This window comes from Talpa occidentalis, unplaced genomic scaffold, assembly GCF_014898055.3.
Source record: "Talpa occidentalis isolate TD23 unplaced genomic scaffold, MPIMG_talOcc4v2.1, whole genome shotgun sequence".
Taxonomy (NCBI): Eukaryota; Metazoa; Chordata; class Mammalia; order Eulipotyphla; family Talpidae; genus Talpa; species Talpa occidentalis.
The window spans coordinates 94,081,614-94,108,371 of NW_026555331.1; the positions used below are offsets into that span (position 1 = coordinate 94,081,614).

Here is a 26,758-nt window from a genome sequence, read left to right on the forward strand (position 1 = left end):
TTTAAAAAAAATAAACGAAAACCAACGAAAGATATTCTTTAAGATAACTGCAAGCATTTGAAAGTAAACAGAATAACAATTGACATTATGAAATTACTGCTAAATTCTATGTGTAATAATATATTATAATTATATAGATATTATCCTTAATCTGAAGATGTCAGCTGAAGAATTTGAGGATATAGTGTCATACTGTTTCAACTTACTTTTAAAATGTTCCATTTAGGATTAAGAAGATGTGGTACATATATACCATGGAATATTACTCAGCATTCAAAAAAGATAAACACATGCAATTTGCAGCAACATGGATGGCGCTGGAAGGGATCATGCTCAGCGAAATAAGCCAGAAAGAAAAAGAAAAATACCGGATGATCTCACTCATAGCAGGAATCTAGAAAACTTAAATAAGGGACCAGGAAAATGAATAACTGTAAGAAAGTGAAAATCAAAATCAACAAAAAACTATGAACCAGAGACACTCTTTGGGGGGCGGGGGGGCAGGAGGGGAGGGATTAGGGTCAGAATGGGGGGGTTGCAATTGTATGGGGAATATAAAAATAAAATGTATTATTTAAAAAAAAGAATAAAAATAAAATAAAATGTTCCACTTAATAAAACACATCATTTGTGTGTTGATGCAAATATGTATATATGTTCAAAATAAAAACATGATTATATATTATGTATATATATATACATGTATATCTATACACACATACACACATATGTATGTGTGTAATATGATGGCAAAACAATAATTGCTGACTCTAGGTTGGAGATGTATTGGATTCATGTGGCTCAGGGGCACAAAGGGTAAATATTATACCAAATGGTATAAAGAAAATTCTATTTTAAAGTCTCCTCCACCCATGAAAAAAATACATTGAGATAAAATTGAACACTGACCATCAATTTACACAATTTGTGTAGAGAATTGGTAACTGATGGATACTCATGTTTGCAGGTTTTTTCTTTATTAATTCAGGACAATGGGGATATGGGTTATCTTCTTACAGTGAAATTGTCAAAGAGGCAATCAGATAAAGAAAGGAAAGAAACAGTAGAGATTTTATCACTACTTCTCAAATAGTGGGAAAGAAGTTGACTAAGAATGGGTAATAAGATCAAGCAAAATCGAGGAATCAGCTGGAACTACATGTTGTAAATATATAAGAGAGAAAGCCACCAGCTCTGAGAATTTTCTCCAGCAACACTCAGTTGTCTGAGAAAGAAGACACTAAAAATTCACACCAAGACTAAAGGTGATGAAAACAATATGTGTACGAGCTCATTTACAATGATATATGAGATGTGGCATACAAGATGTATAGGCAAAGTGTATGTTAAATTAGCACTCCCTCCTAGCCTATCCCTAACTTACCATGGTAAGAAAACCATGCTATCTAGGTAAATTAAAAAGAAGTAACTTGTAGAAAACAAGTTTAGATATATTTTATATCAACTTTTTATATCAGCTTTCAGATATACAATTTTACTCCTCTTTTTAAACATCAAGAATGAGCAGAGTAAATGTTTCAGTTTTTAGAAAATTATGAGTTTAAAACCCTAAATGTAATATATTTTTAATCAGAATTAACATAGGAGCTGTATATTTTTATTTAATAAAATGTGAGGTGTGACTACAGAGGAATGTGATTGATTCTATTTAATCAGTATCACTTTAATATTAAATAGAATGCACAGTGCAGATAATTAGTTTAAAAGATGCATTTGCCTTCAGGGCTCTTATTAAGTTCAAACTAATATCAAAGAAATTTTAAAAATCCTATTATTCTTAAGTATTGAGATATCTCTTGTCTTCATATTTTCTAACATGTAATCATTTTAAATTGACAATTTAATCCAAATTGTCATAGGATAAAGAAAAATCTTTGGTGGAGAGATTATAGGAGGCTTCGCTTAGTTAAAACTTTAATAAAAGCACAGTATTCATATTAAAATAGTCATCAGTTATTTCAATACTACAGTAAAGTTGATACAATCATACCTTATGCCTATAAAGAATGTTTATATTTTTGATTCACCCCCATGTTTATTGTTTCATTCAATCCTCAATATTAAAATAAAATGGACCAACTTTCATGTTGGGAAACAAAAACTCAGAAAAGCAAATATGACTTGCTCCAGAAAATTGCTAGTGACAGATTTCATACACATTGCTCCTCGATCCTAAGCCCCATTTATTCAAATAACAGCAGGTCCAGCAAAATATTCTTTGTAAGTTTCTTCTTATAGTTACGTCTCTATTGTTCAAGTGATCGAAAATCAAATTATTTTAAAATGCTGATAAACACTGCAAACTATTTAGAAACAAAATGTAATTATGTTTTGTCTGACAAAACTGGCTTGAATATCAATATTGATAATATAACCCAGTAATTTTCAGTGGAGTGGTAGCTAAATAAGATTATTTTACATACCTTTTTTTCTTTGTATACAATTGGATATTTATAGCATCAAAAAGAAGAGAAAAAAGCAAGTTTTGAAAAACAACAGTTGTTTTTCTAAAATAGTATACTGTCTTGGCCTAAGAGGTGAAGTTGCTCTTCCCTCACACACAAAAATAAAATGTATCAATGGCATTTTGAGAATTTAAATCCTGAACATGTTTTGATATGATATCTTACATTCCTGCTTCATAATTTTTTTAACATTCTATGATTTTGCAGATCTTAAAGTATTTATTCTCACACAGGTGAACATAATATACATTTTTAAAAGGAAGTGAGATAGAAATTATTTTTATACTATGTTTTCTTAACATCTTTAATCAAAGGCTATTTCAATATATGGAACGTATGTCAATTAGAAGAGTCACGAATTGTTTTTTTCTTTCCTGTGACAACTTTGCCATATTAATCAAAATGTAACATTTGACAATAAAATGTCTTGGAAGACACATATCTAGTAATCTTTCCAGATTTCAGAACCCACTTGAACCAGATTTTTAAGTTTACACCAACATAAATATAATGATAATCTTTTTAAATGATAATCTTTAAATGATAATCTTTTTAAATAACCTTTTAAAATCTTTTCACTATCTGTAAAATTGTAAAACACAAGAATTCTATTCTTAACTTTGTAAATGTGATTGTCAATGTATATTTTCAGAGTTTTATTCAGGAGATAATGAAGAGAAGGGAGTGTGAGGTTTCTGTTCAACAAATCCCTCAATAGGTGGGCATGTCTGTGTCTAAAAAGGAAACACACTGAAGCAAGAGGGCAATACACTTGGTACAATGGGCAATTGGAAAGGAAAGGGACATTAAATATTTCCAATAACAATATTAAAAATGTTCCTTTTTGAAACAATCAAATCATTTCAAACATAGATTTTTACATATAAAAACAACTAACCGTAAAACTGATGTTACTGTTACTGCATTGCTTACTTAATTAACCAGTGAAACAAAACCATTATAAAAATGTTATCCAGCTTGGTTAGGTCTCATAAAATTATCATGGTTAATAAAGTGTTCTCCAATTTCTTTTTAGCTGTGATCTACAATAGGAATGTTTGCATATTTACATACTTGTGAAATAATTATACAGAAACCAAATAATATGCATGCCCTACTTTCTAATCTATTCTATTCCACTTTTCTCTTCACTTCTATTCTTTAACACTTTATTTTTTTTCTTTACATTCCTTATTTAAAAGCTAGTCTATATCCTCTAAGCTGATTTCATGCCTAAAGTAGTAGAGAAGACTACAGCATGAAATGAAAAAATAGGTTTAGAGCATGGGATTTTGAGGATGTCACGTAACTTTAGGTGAATTTAATCTCTCTAAGCTTCCCTCTCCTCACATATACAGGGGAAATACAATTGGACCTACCCTAAGGATTCAAAGTGTATCCATCAAATTTAAATTATCAATAATGTAATTTTATCAACGTCAGACACCCAAAACCCCCTTAGTTTCCACAGCCTGTTTTAAATAGTAACAAGAAAGAACTGATTGCATTTTCTTCATCCAAAACCATTTCTCATGCTAATAAGTAGACCAGGACCCAATAGATTTTTTTATTTTGTTTGGTCAAGGCTATCAGGTGAGAGGGATAGGGAAAAGCAAAAGGAAGAGAACAGATCAAAGAGAAAATGTCATGGAGGAAAAGAGAGAGCAAGAAAGAGATTTAGAAGAAGAGTAAAATTCCCCTGCTATTCTCGGTCTTAGATACTAACCTTTTCAAAGTGTAAGCAAAGAAAATAATGCAATTGAGCAGGGGAAACAAAAGAGCTACTACTTAGAGAATGGTGAGGATTTTCGTTGTTGCTACTGGAGGAGTTACTGTAAAATTCTTAAACATCAGATTCAATGAGACATGTTTCAACTTGAAACATACATGTCTTATTCATGATATTTTTCTTTGATTTTAGGACTCTTACTTTACATATAGAAAATTAATAGATACCCATCCATGAATATTATGTATGTATGTCTGATTATTTTGTGACTATTTTGGGACAGAGGTCTGAATGAAATTACTGATTAAAGATAAAAAGGTACCTTAAAAGAACCTAATATAGTAGATTAATGTATATTTCATGTTATGTTCAAAGAAGTAATCAATAATACTGCCTGCTTGTCCAACCTTTTTCTCAACAAATACATGAACTTGCTCTAGAAATGTATCATGGAATAGATATTGTGATGCTGCTTTCCAAAATGCAGGAAAAATACTTAATAGGTAATGAAAGAATATAAATAATAATATTCAGAATTAAAACATTAGACTGCTTTGTTTTCCTTTTCATCATCCTTAGAAAAGACCATGAATTTAAAAACAAATTAGTCGTAATGAAATTTGCTCTCCTCCTTTGCCCCTCTAAATATCCACTGATCTTAAGCCAAAGCACTTTCTAACTAGGTTAAAGTGCAATTCTGGACTCACGTTAGGCTCAGATTCAATTGAGTTAAAATTTTACACTGACTGCCAGTCAACCTTATCATGAACTTTCATTATGTGCATGTAATTAATTGGGTCCAACGAACAATATCAGTACTGGGTTATAGACTCTTTTCCCTCGACCATATAATTAGAATATAATTACCCACAGGATATCAGAATGATGCAAAACCTTTCCTCTAAATGCACCCTCATTAGGAAACAAGTCTCAATGTACATTTATTCAATCAGTGTGAATTAATTAAAATGTTCATGAAATAAAAGAGGGCAGCAATAAAGAGTACCTGACATCTATTAAGAGACAATCGCTTGAGATCTGCATGCACAGTTTATGTTTAAACCCATTTAGCTCAAGCAGAAATCTTGCTAGGTAATGTGCTGTATGTACATCCAGTATAGTTGAAATTTGAGGAAATGAACTAGCATATCAAATATAGGGGCACTGTATTTGAAAAGCATACAAAATTTTAAAGAATCTAAGTAGGATTTAGAAGCCACATTATTCCCTGGTGATTTCACAAAGATGTTATCACCACACAGGCTATATTAGTGGGCAAAATTAACTTTTAACTACAAGAAAATTAGTTGTTCTTCCCACACATTTCTATTACAGATCTATTTGTTCTGATATGGCTTCGGAGAAAATGGCTGGGAAAGCTTAGACTTAACGAAGAATGATTATGTTTGAATAAAGGTCTCAATTACTTAAGTTAGATCAAGTTATTTCATTAGCATATTCTCTTTAAGGAAAACATTTGCATGCAACTAAGAATATATTCTTTTTAAAGGATGCATAATTAATCATACTATACATTCAGATTACCCAAGTTGAGGCACATATAATGCATATCCCATCTGAAGCTGCTGATTCATGAAAAAATGTTCTTCCTAAAAGCTGTTCTTAATTTCCCTGATACCTGGCAGACTGTCATATACAATATTCAACTGTCATATTTATTATTCAAAAATTAATTAAAAAGAACCCTAACACAAATGAATATGTATAATTATTCAAGGACCATATAAATAATAACAAAAAAATTAAAGCTATATGTAATGTTCAAATTAAGTTATGCAAGGATTTTTAAGCTTGTCTAAGTTATTTCATAATTCCTCAATCTTTTTTAGTTTTAGTCAGGTTTTATAAAACTTAGTTCTGGAAATCAAAATTTGGTATTCACTCTTATGAATTCATAGGTATCATTTTATAATGGAACTTTGAATAAACACTAAGATAAAGTAAGCCATCTACAAATTGCTATTTTTCTCAGACGATATTTAGGAGCAATGTTTAAATCATTGCTATTCTTTTTAAAAGAAATTTTACCTCCAGAATATCATTTATATTTTAAATGTGCTGAATGCACATTACAGTTACAAAATAATATAATGTTTCATTCAATATTAGGTTGGCGTTATAGAGATCAAAAAAATGAAAAAAAAAAAAAACAACTTTTATACTTTCCTGTTAAGCAAGAAAGGAGATTGTCTCAAGCAGGTTTCCTGTATTTTTAACATAAATGCTTCTCTACAATTTTTATAATAAAAACATGTAGCTATAGTGCTTGCTGTAAATGCTGTGATGTGAGTAATATTAACTAAAATGCCACATTAATAAGGAAAATCACCATAAAAACAAAAAAGACATTTACTAATATAACTTAATATCTAGAGGAAAACATATTGATATCCCCTAGAATTCTGAGATATCCCTTTTAAGCTCTCTACCTGAAATACCACTTTAAGTATTAGGCATTTTGTAGTACCATCTATTGGATATTTTATATAACTACAGCAACATAACAATAACAAGCTCTAAAAAGTTTACTTGTAATTATAAAATGTTGTAAGTGCCACTCAGAAGCACAACAATGATAACTCAGTTTTCACTAAAAATATCTTATTATCACACACTGTAAACTCAATTCCATTGGCTTGTAACAACAAAATTTAACTATCATGCGTCATCAATGATTTTAAAACATGTCTTTCTGACACAAATTCATTCTAATTTTCATTTAATGTTTACATCACTGTCTGATGCATTTCTTCTTGACTCAAGGAAAAGAGTAACAACTTATGATAATAAAAAGAGCTGACTGTGTTCTTTTTCTTTTTTTGAGTTGCATGATTTCTTTGTAGAACTTGGATATCAATCCCTGGGCAAATGTAGGATTGCAAATATTTCCCCCCATTTGATAGGGTCTCTTTGCATTTTAATGATAGTCTTTTCTGCTGTGCAGAAGCTTTTTAGTCTGTAGTCCTTTTTAATTTATTTTTGCTTTTTTTTTTGGCCCTTGCATCTAGTCCCCAAGACACCACTGAAGTCAATGATTTGGGGTGTTGGCATATTTTCTTCTGTGTATCTTATGATTTTATGTCTAAAATTCAAGTCTTAAATCAATTGCGTGTTGAATTTTGTATATGGTGTGAGTTAGAGGTCTAGTTTCATCTTTTGCATGATGCTATTCATTTTTCCCAACACCATTTGCTGAAAAGACTTTCTTCTTTTTATTGTGTACTTTTGTCTCCTTTGTAGTAAATTAACTTTGCAAGTGCCTCCCCTGGTGGCGCAGTGGTTGAGTGCTGGGCTGCGAGGCTGCCCGCAGCCACTGCAGTGCTGGTTCGTTTCCGGCCGCAGGGGAGGGTCCCACCAAAAATAAATAAATAAATAAACAACTGTGCATAAAGGTATGGGTTTACTGCTGGACTCCCAATTCTAATTCCAATGGCCTATGTATCTGTTTTAATTACAATACCATACTATTTTGCTTACTACAGTTTAGTAGTTTAGACTGTAGAATTGAGGTTATCAGAAGGGGAGAGTTGGTGGGTGGAAATAAAATGGAGGAAGGGGTCCAATGGTTACTGGGTGTTCTGGTGGTGACAGTAGTATGGAAACAGACATCTGAAGATGTATGAATCTTTACACCCAAATCATATACAGTGTTGTAAATCAACATTAACTCAACAACACATAATTTAAAGAAAGAGCTCAATGAATTTTATTCATAAATTTTATATTTGTTGACCATCTAGTTCATGTCAAATTGAGTGAGGCTCTAAAGATAAAGAGATAAGTCCCTTTAATGTGAATGATATGAATGATGATAGTGCTATTCAATGAACATAAGGAACAATTTTACAAGAAACATTTTAATTTCAGCTTCTGGTATGCTGACTTCGTGTAACATCCATGAGAAATTTACAATATGAAACTGCATATTTGGAGGTAAAGGGGTAAGAATAAGTTTATACAAACATTAAAATATAGTAGTTGTCATGGAATTGAAGGAAATGATTCATACAGTGCATATTACAGGTAACGTAAAAAAAAGAGTGAATAATAAAAGGTGTTCTACACAACACCTCAATTAAAAAATTACAATTTAGAAACTGGAAGTCTATACATATTTAAGAATAGAAGAAGTACAATACATTTAGCAATATGAGTAAAGTATGCAGGAGAGGTAGAAAAAACTAGTAGAAAATGTTAGATGAGAGTTACAAAACATGAGAACAGAGTATCTAAACTGGCAGGACTTTAAAAAGATCATTCTCAGAAAGAATGTCTCGGTAATGCTATAGGTAAGTCGAGCCAACCCATGTTACCTGGCCAGAGTACCTATCCCAACTGCTCTAAGTACTGACTGCTGAAAACTTCCAACAATCTCATTTTCTGAAGAATTACCGTTTGTGTATAGGAACAGATTCCCCAGGTGCAACTTCTGTCCTGGAGGAGACCACAGCTAATGAATTACTGATTTGGGTTAGAAATATGCAAGTCCCTTTCCTTAAGTTAAGAACAATCCAATGGTATGAGAATTTTGTCCCAGAGCCCCAAAAATTCAGCTCAAGGTTGAAAACTCTCTCATGGACACTCGTTCAAATTATGTCCCGTTGTTCTCCTGCTGATCACAGAACTAAAGCATCAAGAGGTGGGGGGTTATAAGGGGCAGGGTGAGAACAAATGGGAAGGGAGCACAAAGGACTACAGTGATTTGGCTGCAAGTGCATGAAGGTGGATGTATCTTGGGAGTGGAGGGTTCCTATACTTCTGAAATACCAATAATGTAAATGAATGTTATTTCGATTTAAAAATTAATTAACTTAAAAAAGAAATAGTGGTGTGATAAGGAATACAATACTAGGTACTAAGCTGTTTTCCTCCAGATTTATGGTCAACTAATATTTGACAAAGGAGCAAAGAATATGTACTGGAGCAAAGGAAGTTTGTTCAACAAATGGTGCTGGGAAAACTGGGTCGCTACATGCAAAAGAATGAAGCTTGACCACTACCTCACACCATACACAAAAATCAACTCAAAATGAATTAAAGAACTAGACATAAGACCTGAAACCATAAAATGCATAGAATAAAATATAGGCAAAACACTACATGACATGCACATCAAAGACATCTTTACAGACACATCACCCAAAGAAGTGATAGTGAAGGCAAAGATCAACAGCTGGGACTACATCAAATTAAAGAGCTTCTGCACAGCAAAAGAGACAATAACAAAAACAAAGAGAAACCCCACCAACTGGGAGAACATTTTTGCACACAACACTAGTGATAAAGGACTGATCACAAAAATCTGCAAAGAACTGATGAGACTCAACAACAACAAAGAAAATAATCCAGTCAAAAAATGGGCAGAAGAGCTAAAAAGAAACTTCTCAAAGAGGAAATGCAAATGGCCAATAGGCATATGAAAAAATGTTCAACATCACTTGTGATCAGGGAAATGCAAATCAAAAATATGATGAGATACCATCTTACACCAATAAGAATGGCACATATTAAAAAAAACTAGCAACAACAAATGTTGGCAAGGATGTGGAGAAAAAGGAACTCTTCTGCACTGTTGGTGGGAGTGCAAACTGCTCAAACCACTATTGAGAGCTGTGTGGAGATTACTCAGCCTTCTAAAGATAGAGCTACCATATGATCCAGCAATTCCACTCCTAGGTATTTACCCAAAGGACATAGAAACATTAATTGCAAAGGGCACCTGCATGCCTATGTTTATAGCAGCACTATTTACAATAGCTAAGCTATGGAAACAACCCAAATGCCCAAAAATAGATGACTGGATCAAGAAGATGTGGTGCATATACACAATGGAATATTACTCAGCAATCAGAAAAGATAAACACATGCAGTTTGCAGCAAGATGGATGGAGCTGGAAGGGATCATGCTCAGCGAAATAAGCCAGAAAGAAAAAGAAAAATACCAGATGGTCTCACTCATAGCAGGAATTTAGAAAACCAGGAAAAATACTAATTAATACAAAGTAAATATCAAAATCAACAAGCAACTAGAAACTAGAAACACACTACATGTGTGGGGGGGGGGCGGGGAGCGGAAGGATTAGGGTCAAAATAACAAAATAAGGGGGGGGGATGCAATTGTATGGGGAATATAGCCAAAATGAAAATGTATACATTGTGCAAAAATGAAAAATGATGTAAGAATTATATAAAATATTTAAAAAACTAAAAAAAAAAATTAAAAAGAAATGTAGGGCCTCCCCTGGTGGCGCAGGCGGTTGGGTTGAGTGTAGTGCTGTGAAGCTGTCTGCAGCCTCTGCAGTGCTGGTTAGATCCCGGCTGGCCAGCCAGGAGGGTCCCACATGGTGTGGCAGACCTCTCCTGTCTCGCCCGATGCTCCACTCAGCAGTGTATTATGTCAGTCTGCCTGTTCTGTTCCCTGCTCTCTCTGGTGAATCCTCTCACCCTCCTGCGCCTCTGGCCTATACCCTGGTTCTTGTATAAATAAATAAATAAATAAATCTTTAAAAAAAAAGAAATGTAAAGAAAATGTTTTCTTTAACATTGTCCATCATGCAAAAGACCTGCCATTAAAATTTACTTCTGATTAATGCAATAAATATTCATGTATGACATGCATCTAAATTTGTTTTACTCTGCATACTTCTTAGTATTCTTGTTGCAGAATTATTTCTATTTTATTTTGGCAACAAGGCTTATTTATACTAAAATGCACTTTGGATGGGCCAAAAGGCATCAGTCTGTATTGACAGTTATTATAAGAAAGCAAAACTAAAGGAAGCAAACACTACTACCCTGATTATAGTGGTATTGTTAGGTGTGTAGTCCACTACAAACACAATTTTACATGGAAGAAAGTCTCAAGTCTCAGTAACAAAAATAACAATACAAGTGTTTCCTCAGAGTGAACGGTTTGTTTTAATTTTATGAATACTCTCAATTCTCTCTTTTCCATTTTCTCTTAAGGCTACTAAAACACTCAGAGACAAATTTGTAAACTATATTTCTCAAATTTTTAGAATATTGTGTTATGAATGTCTAAGTGTGACTTAATTTTGACACAAAACTAACTTTTATATTGTTGTTTATTGTATATAAATTGTTTTGAATATTAGTGGTAATAAATTGTAGAATAAATTAACTCATTAATATATAATCTTCTATACTCACTTTTGATCAGAGACATATAATATTCATTGATTTATTTGAGTCTATTTAAGAAGATATCAATTTTAAATGTTTTTTTTAAAATAATGCTCATTTTTGGCTACATTTGGATTTATATCAGCTTATGTCATACCAGTCTTTTGTTTTGCATTTCAATAAATCATGACAAAATCAACAGGGGACAAGTTTGTAACCTTCAAAGATTATATAACCTGCTCTCAAAGATTATATAACTAGCTATATTTTAGGCATAAAATATCACAGAAAATTATGGAAATATTTTATTTTTTAAAATAGAACACCACATTCTTATAGGAAGAAACAAATATAATTAGCTATAATATATGGACTTTTGTCTTAGATTAGACCCTGTCCAAAGGATACACATATTGTGTCCTTTTAAAGCATATTTGTGTAAAGATTACTGGCAAAAAGTAAAGGAATTTTCAGAATTTAATTCTACACATTTTATATGATAAAATGAATAAATAGACAGAAAGCAGCTATGTTTTATGAATAATACCATGAAACTGAGACTAAGTTAGATTTCAAAATATGGGGAAAATGAGATTCCTTTTACCTATCATTACTATGATGACAATTATGAATTGATCTATAATGAATATTAATTAAATGAATATTAAGTAATGACATTGATGAAACATTTATTGAGCACTGACAATGGCTTTGTCGCCATTCTCTAGGAAAAAAGAAAATTATATAGGCACAAACCCATGGTATATAATTCTTCTTAAAGGGTATCAAGAAAATAATTTCAGTTGCTATGGTTAAAAGTTAAAGGGGTAAAAGAAAAAGAAAGGTGAAGCATCCGAAATATTAAATAAAAGTCAAAGCTCAATGCAGCAAGACACATCCTTAGCCAACTGTTCACACCTCTATACCAGCCTCTACACTTCTGTGAGCTCTATAACTAGTATAGGAAATACGGTTACAGAGAATTCAAATCATAATTTCAGAATCACAAAGATTTAAACATCTCCCTCCCTTCTTAATTGGCTTTTGTATGGTACTGTGGTTTTCATTATTAACTGGTGCAAGTTAGAGTTAAGTGACAGAGAGGAGGGAAAAAAAAAAAAAAAAAAAAACATAATACTTGGACTGTGAGGAAAAACACACACAAACTTCCACTCCCTAACAGACCTTCTGACATAGCTGAAGAGTAATGACTTGTTTAAACACATGCTCTAAGGCAAGTTTTAACATATTCTATGCTATTTAGGACTTAATCACCATACTACAATGCATAATTTAGTAGAATTCTTATAATTGTGGAAGACTAACCCCTCCTCAGAAGAAGAGAAGTTAATATAGACATATGGTTCTCAGAGGGTGTTATACGTAGAGATATGTAGATTGCTGCTTCAGCAAGAACACAACTTAGCCAATTTTTTCAGTCACAGGGAAGAGGAAAAAGAGATAGAATTGGAACCATTTGAACCCAATCTAAGAATATACTTAGAATTTGTATTTTCTCAATAGTTTTGTTTATCTTTCTCTGAGTTAAAGTTTTATTATTTATCTTGTTGCTATTCTTAGGAGTTAATTTAAGGTAATATAGAATACTGTAACCAGAAAATACTTCAGGAAGAATAGACAATTGGTCCAAAGAGGATATGATGCATACTATTTCATAACATCTCATTTCCTGCCAATGAATACTACTTTGACCATATTCAGGACATTTTCTGTTTGAAGAGAAGATAAAATAACCATCTATAATTTGTTTTTAAATGTTTAAATAATTAATAATTTATTCTAATACAAATTCTTGGTTTCAGAAAACATTCCAAATGTTATGACCATGATTTGGACATTTGTTTATAGTATCGAATGAACTAAATAACTATAAAATCTGAATCATTTATAGTACAAAATGATGCAATATGAAGGAAAAAATGATACATTGCTATATTTATTAGAGTATAGCCAAGTAAGCTACTCTTAATAAAGATATTCACCAAGGTGTTATTTATCATAACAAAATAAAGAACTGGAAAAATACAGATTTAAACATTGTTTTAACAAAAGTAAAAATACTTCACTTAATGAGATATTATGAAGTCATTAATAATAATGCATATGTTAATATATAAACATTTCATCATATTTTCTGAAGTTTAAAGTAGATGTTATATTGGCGAGGATGTGGAGAAAAAGGAACTCTTGTGCACTGTTGGTGGGAGTGCAAACTGGTCCAACCACTATGGAGAGCTGTGTGGAGATTTCTGGACCTACTAAACATAGAGCTTCCATATGATCCAGCAATTCCACTCCTAGGTATTTACCCAAAGGACACAGAAACATCAATTCCAAAGAGCACCTGCACTCCTATGTTTATAGCAGCACTGTTTACAATAGCTAAGCTTTGGAAACAGCCCAAATGCCCAAAAATCGATGACTGGATCAAGAAGATGTGGTACATATATACCATGGAATATTACTCAGCATTCAAAAAAGATAAACACATGCAATTTGCAGCAACATGGATGGCACTGGAAGGGATCATGCTCAGCGAAATAAGCCAAAAAGAAAAAGAAAAATACCGGATGGTCTCATTCATAGCAGGAATCTAGAAAACTTAAATAAGGGACCAGGAAAATGAATATAAGAAAGTGAAAATCAAAATCAACAAAAAACTATGAACCAGAGACACTTTTTGGGGGGTGGGGGCGGGAGGGGAAGGATTGGGTTCAGAATGGGGCGTTTGCAATTGTATGGGGGAATATAAAAATAAAATTTAATATTTAAAAAAAAAAAAAAAAAGAATAAATGTACCTGGTTACAGATTAAAAAAAAAAAAAATAAAAAAAATAAATAAATAAATAAATAAAAAAAAAATAAAGTAGATGTTATTGATATCTTGAGTTTAATTACAAATGTCAAAAACATACATGAAAAAATCAAGAGGAAAATTTTAATAGTGGTTCTAATTATATATTAATAATGGTCTCATATAACTGTATTAAAGATGTTTGGCTTTTTCTTTTTATGTTTTTACACACTTTATTTAATGCATAGCTCTTTTTGATAAAGGTTAAACCTCACTCCTTTATTTCCAACATAAAGTTTAAAATAACAGTAATATTTTACAATATTTACTGAGTTTTTACTGCGGTAGGTATAGTTCTAAGCAATTTCCAGGAATTGAATCTTTTAATTTCATTTTATAAATGTAAAAAAATGTTAATAATGTGGCTCATGTCACAAGCAGGATTCAAATGCAGACAAGATACTAACAGTATGATCTCACACACTGTTGAATCAATGTACTCTCCTACCTGCAATATGTAAAAATAAAACTTATTGTTTCATATATGTTCCACAGCTTACAATTTTTACTTGTCTTAATTATTTAATCTTGATTATTTGGATGGATGTGTAATATCATCTACTGAGATTTAACTATGCATGAGCAATGATGAGTAATGAGTAACGATGCTAAGCATGTATTTATATTTTTTTATAGATGATTTGTGTCTATGTGTTTTGTTTAAAACCCATGTCGGTCTTTTCTTCTCTGAATTGGATTTCTGCTGCATATTATTGGTTTATATAAATTCTGTTTATATTCTGAGTATAGTCATTTTCACTATTCTGTAGTTATTTGCCTCAAGATCTAGAGTTCATGTTAGAAATAAGTTCTAATCTCTGTCCTTTCTGGCTATCACTATTTACTTCTGAGCTTTTCTCTTTAGTTGATCTTCCAAACCTAATGTCATTTATAAAATGTTTCTCTGCAGTCTCTGGAACCTTTTCTCAAACAAATAACACTTATGAATGAGGTTGCTCATTTTATCAACTGTGATGGCTGCATAGTTTTTATAGTACTCTCTTAGATTTCTATGAGAATTATTATTCCTCTAGCCCCAAAGTATAACCTCTTATCATTTGAGGCTATTGGAATCAAACAGATCTTCCCCCTACTCTACCTTTATTCATAACTCTCATATAGCAACCATTTCAACAAGACCCTACAGTTATCCTGTGTGCTTGTATGGACACCCAATAAAAATTAAAGCATCCTATGAGCCTGCGTGGTGGCATAAGGGGTTAAGCACCACACTATGAAGCAATCCGAAGCCTCTGCAGCACGAGTTTGATCCCCGGCCCGCCAGGGAGCAACCAACATGGTGAAGCATTTCTCCTGTCTCGCCCGCTGCTCTCCTCAGCAGTGTAGTTAAGTTAGTCTGCCTGTTCTGCTCCCCACTCTGTCTCTGGTGAATCCTTTCACCCCCCGCATCTCTGGCCTGTGTCCCAGCTCTTGTATGCATAAATAAATAAATAAATCTTAAAAAAAATAAAGCATCCTAGAGCCCTGTGACACCCTAAATCTAGTGAATCTCCTTTGCACACCAGGGTAGCCCCAACATCCATGACTGCATATTAGATTGGACTATACTCAGGAACTAATTTATTCCAAAATCAAATCTAACTCTCATGTTATACTCTCTGCCACAATCTTCTCTTGGTTACATCTTGTTCTTACTCTGTTGGGTTTTCTTAATGTTTACATCACAATCTTGTAATTATATTTTCACATCTCCTCTACTCTCTGCTTTAAGCTTATTTTTAATCACATTGCTAGCAAACATATCTTTCTAAAACACAAATCTGATCATGGCATTTCCGCTCTGACTGGATGAAGCGTAACTCTATGACAAGACAAGCCAGGTTTTTCTATCTTAAACTTTACCTTGTTCAACTCTCCAAGCCTCATCTTAATTCCAAACTCTTCAGTAACAGTTTAAATCTCTCTCTGCATACTCTTACTGCTGAGACCATTCATACGGACCTCACTATACATTTGACAGCCAAATACCTATTCATTTTCAAGATTCAGCTTAGGCATCACTTCTTCAAGAAAATTTTCATTTACTCTATTAACCTCAGCATGAATTGAGATTCTCTCCTCCAGAGCTCAGTTATGTCAATATTTTTCATAACATGCTCTGCAGCCTATTTGCCTATCTTAATGAATAGACTCTAATTTTCAGAAAAAGAGAAAACTAGTTGCTCCCTAGAGCCCTGTGACACCCTAAATTTTAGCTCCAGTTAATAAAACTCGACAAAAAGAAGAAGGGAAGAAAAAGAGAGAAGATGGTAACAGAGAGGAATCTAGCATTGCAGATACTGTGTATAAAATAAATGTACATTGATTACCAGTAATTATCTTAAAAATAATTTAAAGACATGTCATAATAGTAGATAGAAGTCAGTGTAGTATATAAAAGTCAATGATTACATATAATATAAAGGCATGTTCAAAGTAATCAACTTTATACTATCCCTGTATTTTCTTTATCAGCTCTACTAATATGTGTTGGTGTAGAAAATGACTAAATAAACCCTGATTTAGAGAATAGGAACCTTCCTTTTAGATTATAATCATTTTATGCATAAACTAAGTTAAATTAAGGGGCTAAATATAATAAAAAATGATTTTATGATGATCTGCTTCATTTCACTGCTCAGAAAAACTGTAATATACAATATCTCAATTTCTTTGTTGATAGAGGCAAATTTAACTCAATAAAAGTATCCAGCATACTAAAGAATCACAATAAAACAACATTCCTAGAGACCCAGTTTGTCTGATCAAAAATATAAATATATTATCGGATAATATATTACATATTATATCAATATATATAAAACTAGTAAGACCAAAACGCAGTTTTAGAGAAGTTGACCAAATTCATAACTTCTTCCATGAAATTAAGAATCAAAAGGACGCTACTGACCTATTTCATTGATTTTTGTGACCTAACAAATTTATGGAATATCAAAATAATTTAAAAAGTATCAGAAATGCCCATTATAGTAAAAGGAAATTTATGGCAAGAACAATAATAAAGTTCTAGATTCACACATAAAGGGAAATAAAATACCTGCATTATAGACAAATGTGAGCATAAATTTGCCTGTAAAATTCCTAAGGATAGAGGATGGAAGATAAATACAACAATAAAAAGACTCAGGGTCCAAAACATAACCAACAATGACCAACAGATTTGAGGTATTTCTATCATAAAATTAAAGCCATCTCCAACAACACAACTTTTTTTCCAATTACAACAGGGATTTCTTATGATTTTTTAAATGCCTTTCAGTGCAGGTTAATGACATAATTGTGAGTTCAAATTTAATTAAAGCTAATCTACAAGGAATTAAAAAAAACATAGGCCAAGTCTGTATTCAGTTAGGAGTAAAATGTATAACATAAAGGAGTGGGTGGATTCCACATTCATCACACTCATTTCCACATGAAGTTAATGTAGTTGTTTTTAGCATAGTCACTTTGACTGAGATTGGACAGCAGAAATTTATGAATATGATCTATAACAAGAATCAAGAATGCATAATGAAGTCGACCAAAATGTTAGAGATCCGTTTTCACAATCAGTTGGGAAGAATTAACGACCTTTTACAGAAACTGGGCTTTTTATCAAGAATCTGACTGAATTGACTGGATTCACTTTGAAGATGGCTAAATATACAACTTTCAAGAAATAATGGTTTTTTGGTGGAAAGTGTGGCATGGTAACAACACCCGGAGAGGGACATCCTACCTATATTTCTAAAATACAAACAACTATACTTATGCTACCTCAATAATAAAAAAAAAATGTAAAACTTTGAAAATAATTCTCAGTTCTCAATGTGGCAGAAAATGGAATGTGGTTTCAGTCATTTTGCTGAAAAAAAAATCTCACAGAAAGCAATAAATAGCTAAACACCAGTCAGTAAAATCTTGATAAAGATTCTACAATAACATAAATTTTAAGTTGTGTAGTCTTGTAATAATACACCCACGTGTGCTAGATGGCAATTCCACCACTAGGAAATGGTGATTATATATGATATGTGAAATAATTGGCTACATTTCAATTTTAATTTCAGTTGGTTTTAATCCATTTTTAATCCATTGGTAGTTGGTTTTAATCCATTTTTATGGCAATAGGCACTATTGAGACCAATTATCTGTGGAAGTAATTCATAGTACATGCTTACCAAAGCATGTCACCAGTGCAAAGAAGATGCTTACCTTGCTAATTGCCATAATAGGTAAGCTCATAGCTATTAGTCACTAACTTAAATTTAATAACAAGTGTCAGGGAGGAATTAGAAGGCTGAGAAAAGTGGCATAAGAATTTTAAAAATATAAAAATAGTACCTAGAACGGATATTCTAAAATATTAGAAGACATGAATGAAATTTGACTTGGTCTTATGTCATTAAGATGTTTCAAGCAAGAATTAGAGATTGCTAATGAGTTCATATCACTCATCCAATAACTAATTTCTGATTACAGAGTCAAAATTAAAGGGAAAAATTCAATACAACTACATATTTTAACTATCTCACTTTATATTTTCTGGAATGTAATAGAAATAGTTGCCATTTTACAAAAATTAATCCTTAACCTCACCTGCTCTTCTTAGAGAATATGAGTATGAAATACTGGAATTTATATGTATTTTTTATTTTAAGAAGGAAATTGTTATTACAGATTTTAAAAAGACAAGGTTATATTGTTTGCAAGGACTAATGATTTTCTATAAACACAAAGTTAACAATTTTACAGTAGAGGATGCAGTGTAGAATCATCCTTAAGAAGTTAAGAGAGTTCACAAATGGAAAAGTCTCAGGGTGCATTAGTCAGAGCATATTAAGCAATTCTGGGGACAGGGAAATTTTATTATTTTGTTTAAAGTAGTAGTATTTAAACAGTTAATGGGTTTAATATTCATTGTATTTATTCCATGATAAGAAAACAACCTTCAATTTCTACTTAGTAAGCAAGTGAAATTTTGAAGTAAAGTGATTTAGAGTGATTTATTAAAATATACAAAATCCCAAAGGTTTTAGAGAGCAGGTGTACTTAGAGAATTCATAAGAGGTCAATTACCCTTAAATTCTACTATGTAAGATGGTATAATAGGGATTGGATAGATGTAGTAAGAACTTCATTTACTATGCTACAGAATTTGGAATTCAAATAGGGAATCACTAAAAATATTTAAATATTTTAAAATATTGAATCAGGAAAATATTTTATTACATTTTTTAAAAGGAGTTCAGGAAGCAGAATGGGGGATGGGTGGAAAGGAGTCTATTTAGTAAAAATGCTACTACAACAAACCGAGAACAATTTGTAATAATGACATACAGGGCAGTTAGAATTGTGCTGAATAGGGGCCTCCCCGGTGGCACAGTTGTTGAGCAATGGGCTGCGAAGCTGCCTGCAGCCTCTGCGGTGCCGGCTCGATCCCGGCCACCGGGGAGGGTCCCACCTGGCACGCAGACCTCTCCTGCCGCACCCGCTGCTCCCTGCAGCAGAGTATTTCATCAGTCTGCCTGTTCTGCTTCCTGCTCTGACTCTAGTGAATTCTCTCACCCTCCCGCGCTTCTGACTGTACCCAGTGCTTGTACAAATAAATAAATCTTAAAAAAAAAAAAAGAATTGTGCTGAATAAAAGAAAATTGTTTAAGAACAATTAGAATTGGCTGTCGAATGATTAATTTGATATTCAAGATGATGCATCAACAATGATTGTTAGGTCTTGTCTCAGGAAAATTGGGATAACAAAAGTTCTAGTCACTTAGATAAGACAAATAGGAGATTTGGAAAAAGGGTAGGAAGGATAAGCTCATAGCATAAGTTCTGGAATGAAACTTCATAGGTTCCAATCCAGGACCACCACTTCATGGCCATGAGACAAGGGAAACGTACTTCAGTATCCATTGCTCAATTTCTTTATATATAAAATGGGAAAGTTCGTAGTACTTATCTTACAGTGTCATTGTGAGGTTTAAATGAATTTATACATACCATTACCAATATATGCAGCCTCTTCATAATCTCAATGCTAACCACACTCACTCTGGTAATCTGTTACCAATAAACTTAATTCCAACAATCTTTGATTCAACTGTAATCTATATTTTTCCTGATATTTGTTGCAGTACCTCTCTCTTCATATCCTTATTTCCTAATTTCCCAGCTCTAATTTCATGGACAATGCTAATAATCACTTTCTTGCATACAATCTCAACTCTGACTGTTCTTTCCTTTCATTATATTTAGCAAAATAGTCTTTTGAAGGCTGTTCTACTATTCTACTTCAGGAAGTAGAATGTAACAGGAGAAATATGACTAAAAATGACCAGAGGAATATATTCGTCAAAGCTTACCGTTGTTGTTCTAAATTGATGATTACTAACCAGTGACAGCTCATTATTCCCTGCCAATGCTATGGTATTTCCTTAATCCACTGAGCTGGGAACATAAGAGTTCAATTATTACATAAAATAGTTAATGCTTGCATCCAGCACATAAAACACCATGGGACGTCCAGACTGCAGCTATATAGGTGTATGATTCAGAAGAGGATGAATCAAATATAAATTGATATGATAATGAGATCAATTAAATAAACAAGATCCCAATGGGAAAATGTTCAGAGTGGAAAGCTGAGATATGTGCTGGTAGAACAGGGATGCTCCAACATAGGACAGTGAAAGTCATAAAAGCCAGGAAATAAAATAAGAGAAAGTACCCAGAGAAACAGAAGTAGGACAAGGAAATTATGGCATCATAGGAATCAATGAAAGGTAGACTCTCATGAAGGACACAGTAATCATTAGTGCCAGATGCACAATTGTAGACAGTCCCAAGAAAATGGCAAAAGAGAATATTGAGGTACAAATCATGATGGAAATGTAGGAAGATTTGAAAGTAAACCTTGAGATTCAAAAGTACCTTAAAATAATAATGAAAGTGTTTGGAAGATTGTTAGAAGACGAGAATATTCCTGTAACACATGATTACCCTTGACTCTCTCTCTCTTTCTCTCAAAAAAAGAAAGAATAGCATTAAAAAGAATCCATTACATGTTTGACTTTGGATGACCTGAGAGTAACATAAACGGGCCAAGGAAAAATTCCCTGATAACTGAATTGCATAGACATTAAGCAAGCACTGGTTGGTAGTATGATGTGAACGATTTCTTCTTAGAGTTAAAATCTGGGATCAAGGTTGCACTGAAGCCAGGGTATGGTGTGGAAACATACATCTGAAAAGGTATGAAACTATAACTCTGAATCACGAATAATGGCTGCAACATACCAATATTACCTCAATAAAAATAACAAAAGAAAACATGTAAAACTTTTACAGCCTTATCTCTTTAAGACAACACTACGAAAGAATAAAAATAACACCAAAATTAATGTAAAATATAAAATGCACAACTCTCATTATTTTTAATTACTCTTACTTACTACAGAAGGTCTAATAAATCTTACATAAAGAAAGGAAATTTAAACTTAGTTATTTGCTATTCTCAGCAATATAGAGTTATTTTCTTTTGCCCTATATTTGAGTTTGAGAAAATGAAGATTTTTAAATAATTTTATGAAATAAAGACATTTAAAATACAACCAGTATTTTACAGATAATTACAAAATGAATCATAAGTGGGTGCAAATTGAGTAATTTGATTAATTTCGAGGTTGACCTTTAGAAAAGTATTTGTCTAACATTTCTTAGTTGTTGTATTTTTATTATATCATACTAAAGCTCCAGCCGCTTAATTTTCATGTTGTTTTTTAAAAATGAGAACGGCATTATGGATATAGTTTGTTTTGTAAAATTACAATTTTACTTTCAAAACAATTGTGATTTTGAGGTATAAAATGAGTATTATCGTTAAATATCAGCTTAAGGGTGATGATTACTCTTTCACAGCTATCTTATTCATTTTTTTCTTATATATTTATTGAGTTATGTAATCATTTGCATGTAGTTAAATTTATTATTCACTAATAAGAAATAAAATACACTTAATGCAGCGCACAGCATTCCTCGAGCTATGTGTCATCACTCGAGGTAGCCTCTGACCTAGACGAGAGACATCAACATTGCAGATATATAATATGCATCCCCAGCAAAATTGCTCATCAGAATAGCTTCATTATTCTGGGAAGCTGGATCTATAAAATATGTAAAATGTAGAAGTGTTCTGCCTATACCATTTCTGGTAAGTACAGCATGACTAAGTGATAAAACCTGAGTCAGCGTCAGAGCATATCTTAGTAAAAAGTTTATTTTGCCATGGAAGAAAGGAAATAAAGTAGCAAAGGTGTTTACTCTGAAGTAAGGAGCTATTTTAAATCTATAACATTCTGCCTTGATCAATGGAAAATTACCTGAAAGCATTTAGTGGAAGAGTGCACCAGTTAACATAGAAACCCCAAATAATAGTAAAATGACGAGAATGAAGGAAAAACTCACCAGTACCACCGGACAGATTGTTGTGGGTGGTAAAATATGGTCCTTCAAAGGTCCGCAGTCACATTCAGGTTTTAGATGAGAAGCACATTTATTATGCAGCTAGGAAGGGAGAAAGAGGATACTATCAAATTTTGTGTGACAACAACAAACATGGGCAGATTGTATTTCAATGAGATACAGCAAATACATTAAAAGTACATTAAAAGAATTACAAGAGCAAATAAACATGATCATAAAGGGATTCACATTACATTTGTCCTTATAGATCTACTTTACATAAACCATTTCACAACTTCCGTGAACTAGCCTATTTATATGTTTTCTAATTCTCCGAAATGTTTATACTAAAAATGTGCATAGGTTTTGTACCAGAAAAGTCTGATTTTTTTTTTGACAAACATAAATCATTGTCCAATATAGTTCTTCTTTTGCTTATCTGTTAGCATAATCTTGCAATCACTATGTGCTGTGGATGCTGTTTTTTTTTTTTTTTTTGACCCTCCTGTTTTCTCAAAGTCATTCCAAAGTGCACAGCTCAGTATGGGGCATAATTGATCCCATCATTAGTTTTAACTTCGTAATTCAATATGTAAATGTAACCAGAGGTTCATCTCAGTAGGAACAGGATATAAATATAAGATGATTATGATTATAAAAATTTATCTCTATATTGTATTTATCAACTCTACATTAATTTCATATATAATTATATCATGTGTTAATACTTTCCAACATGTATGAACCCATACTGATATTTTTGTTAGTCTTGGTCACAAGTCTAAATAATGGTGGGAAACACAGTGTATTAAATAGTGATATTTTAAAATTGAGGTTGTAGTTTTTATTGGAACCATACAGATTTGCTAAAGAAATAGCTGTTTAAAGATATCTAAAGTTTGTTACCTCCCTATTTCATTATCAATTTAAAAGGAAATAGTAATACTATTGAAAATTATGCATGTTAGTAATGTAACACTTTGTTATTAACATGTCCTGTTAGACAAAAATAAGGAACCTCATCAGAAAGTTTTATTTTAAAAGTCATCCAATTTTATTCATGTCTATATTAATTTCCTCACTAAACTTACCTTTGTAGGCAATTAATTAGCAATCAAGCATAGGGCTCTAATGAGTGTTGATTTACTGTTGGTGATAGAACTCTTTTGAAAGGGTATATCTATTGACCTTGAATCTAAAACATCTGTCCTGTTAACTCTCTACCTTAGAGTTAAGGCTATTTTTATACTAATAACTGCCCATTAGGTAACATTACATGAAATAAAAGTAACTTTGCACATATTCATCTACAACTAGCAGTCCTGCATTTTAGTGGCATGCCAACTCCTTATAAGAAAAACTAGCGTAGGGCCTCCCTTGTGGTACCAGGGGTTAAGTCTCAGCACTATGAAGCTATTCCCAGCTACTGCAGCATGAGTTCGATGCCCAGCCAGGCAGGTGACCCATACAGCACAGCAGACCTCTCCTGTCTCACCCACTACTTCCCCTCAGCAGTCAATCAGTCAGTCAACCTGCCTGTTCTGCTCCTCACTCTGCCTTTGGTGAATCCTCCACCCCCTGCACCTCTGGCCTACAGCCCAGTTCTTATTTGCATAAGTAAACTAAATCTTTAGAAAAAAAAAAAAAAGAAAAATGCATACTTTACACAAAATAAAATGAGTGATTTACTAACTTGTTGGACTCAATTTTCTTAGAATAAATCATGGCCTTTGAATTTGGGGTTAAGAGATAATGGATTACATGAGTGTTGTGGATTGAACTGGGTTCCCCAAAAGAAATGCTGATGTCCTAACTCCTGGAATCTGAGTATATGTACTAATTTGGAATTAAGATTTTTGTTGATGTACTTAGGTTCTGATGAAGTCACACTGGATTAGGTGGGACCCTAAGAGAGGGACAGCTGGGGGGGGAAGAAAACCACGTGATGACAGGGGCAGACATTCCATGACTCAGCTGCAAGTCAAGGACTACCAAGCCCTGCTGGTGAACACCAGAAGAGGCAGGAAGGTTGCTCCCCTACAGCCTTTAGGGAGATTTTGGCCTTGCCAACATAGTGATTTTGGATTTATATGCTCCAGAGCAACGAGAGAATAAGTATCTGTTGTAGGGCACTCATTTTGTGGTATTTTGTTATAGAAGCCCTAGGAAACTAATATACAGATCAGGATAAAAACTGAAGCAAAATGAGAGAAAGAATTACGTTTCCTAAGGTCTTCTGTACCATAGTTCTCACACAGAAAAAGCTTTTGGTTTAGAGCCCACACAACCTCTATAAACACTAGAATGCAGACTCTAAAAACATTCCTCTGAAAAAGCAAGCTCCATGATAAAAAATTTTATGTGTAGAGTGAGAAAGTACTGAATTTGTACTCGTGGCTACAGTCTGTGAAGCCACATATGTTACTGCTATGGACAAAGGGGCGGGGCACCTGGATCGCCTGCCAGCACTGACCAGAGAGGCACAGCCCCTCATGCTCTATCCCCCGTGTTTCTGACAAATTGCAAGTGACATGGTAAAAGACTATGAACCTCTCCACATATTATTTGAGGGTTAGCAGAGGTAAGACATGATGGCAAAAATAAAATGAATTGAAAGACAGCTTTTTGGTCCACAGGTTTTCCTAGTCAAAAGAAAAGAAGTACAATCACACAGTAATGAAGTAATCACACAGGTACAATCACACAGTAATGAGCTAAAGAGTGTGTGTGTGTACTGGGGAGGTGGGCAGCATAGAGGAGCATTACTCTCTATATTATAGTGTGGGGCTGTCAAGTGTATTTCATGGCAATTGGTGCCATGAAATACTGGTCTCTGCAGAGCTACAAACAAAACAAAACAAAACAAAATGGCATGGAATTTTTCTTTCTGTTTGCCACTGTGGCTGGTAGAGCTAGGTAGCTATAGCAGGGTCTCTAGGAAGACCAGTAACCATATCATCATGAGTGAAAAGTACACAAAGTACAAGAACATGTCCCTACCCAAGAAGTATCTATTAATTAATAATGTGCAGGAGACTTTGTATAGGAACCTGTAACTGCTACAAATACTTTAAGGTGCCATCAACATCACCACACTGTTCATAATTAGAAGTGTCAAAGCCAAGAACACTGTTCAAACTACAGATCATTCCACAAGCCATGAGCCAAGTTTGCATAGCAGGTCTGCCTTTCACCATGTTGCTTAGACGTACTCAAGACAAAATATAAAGCATAAAAGTCAATGAGAAAACTGAGTTTTCTCTGAAACATACTTTGTTAAAAAGAAGCAAATATCAACAAAATAGGGAGTAGACAACAGAATCTTAGGCTAGTAATAATAAGGCTCTGTTTCTTGATCAGGTGATGGTGACTCAGGCTGCTCATTTGTGCAAAATTCACTGTTTTATCCTTAGGATATGTATCATTTTCTGTGTGCATTTCATGTTTTGATAAAAATTTAAAAACAAAAAAAGTGAGTATCATCAGCAATAACAAGTTGCTTAAACTTCTCACCATGACATTTTACAGACAAGAAAAAATAATAAGATGCAGTCCACCCTAGTGCCAATTAGATGAAGAAGACTGACAATTGTCATAAAAGATAACCCAGATTCAAAATCAGCAAAAATGCAAACACAAATACCCTCATGCAGAACAGAATAAACAAGAGTTTGATGAATCCTGCCTCTTCAGCAAAATAGTCATAGCGGCCTTTGAAAAAGGCCTTCCAAAATGTTTTTTATTTTTGCTTATAGTTATCTTTGTGTTTATTAAGGACAATGCATAGAAATCCTCAGGTTATTATTTTACTGTATGTTTAGAAAAACTCATCATGTATAGGGAATCAGTTTGATATCTAAGAAATACATAATATACGAACCAGATTTTCCTGGAAGTGAATTAAACACTTGGAAATAATTTCAGAGTTGATGGCAATATTCAGTAGCACCTAATTTAGAGCCAGATCTATGTTTATTGGAAAAAGCTGTCTCAAGTTAGGAAGAAAAAGAAAATATTTGTGTGTGTGTGTGTATGTGTGTA

The 26,758-nt window shown here is 33.0% G+C and overlaps 1 protein-coding gene across 2 annotated transcripts in view; it reads right to left on the reverse strand.

Annotated features, from left to right (window-relative positions):
• Positions 1-26,758, reverse strand: part of DGKB (diacylglycerol kinase beta) — an 835,840-nt gene that overhangs the window by 406,578 nt on the left and 402,504 nt on the right. For both annotated transcript variants that reach the window (XM_054692402.1, XM_054692401.1), the window contains exon 12: positions 22,721-22,819. In XM_054692402.1, coding sequence (XP_054548377.1) covers positions 22,721-22,819 — 99 coding nt within the window. The remainder of the gene's footprint in view (positions 1-22,720; positions 22,820-26,758) is intronic.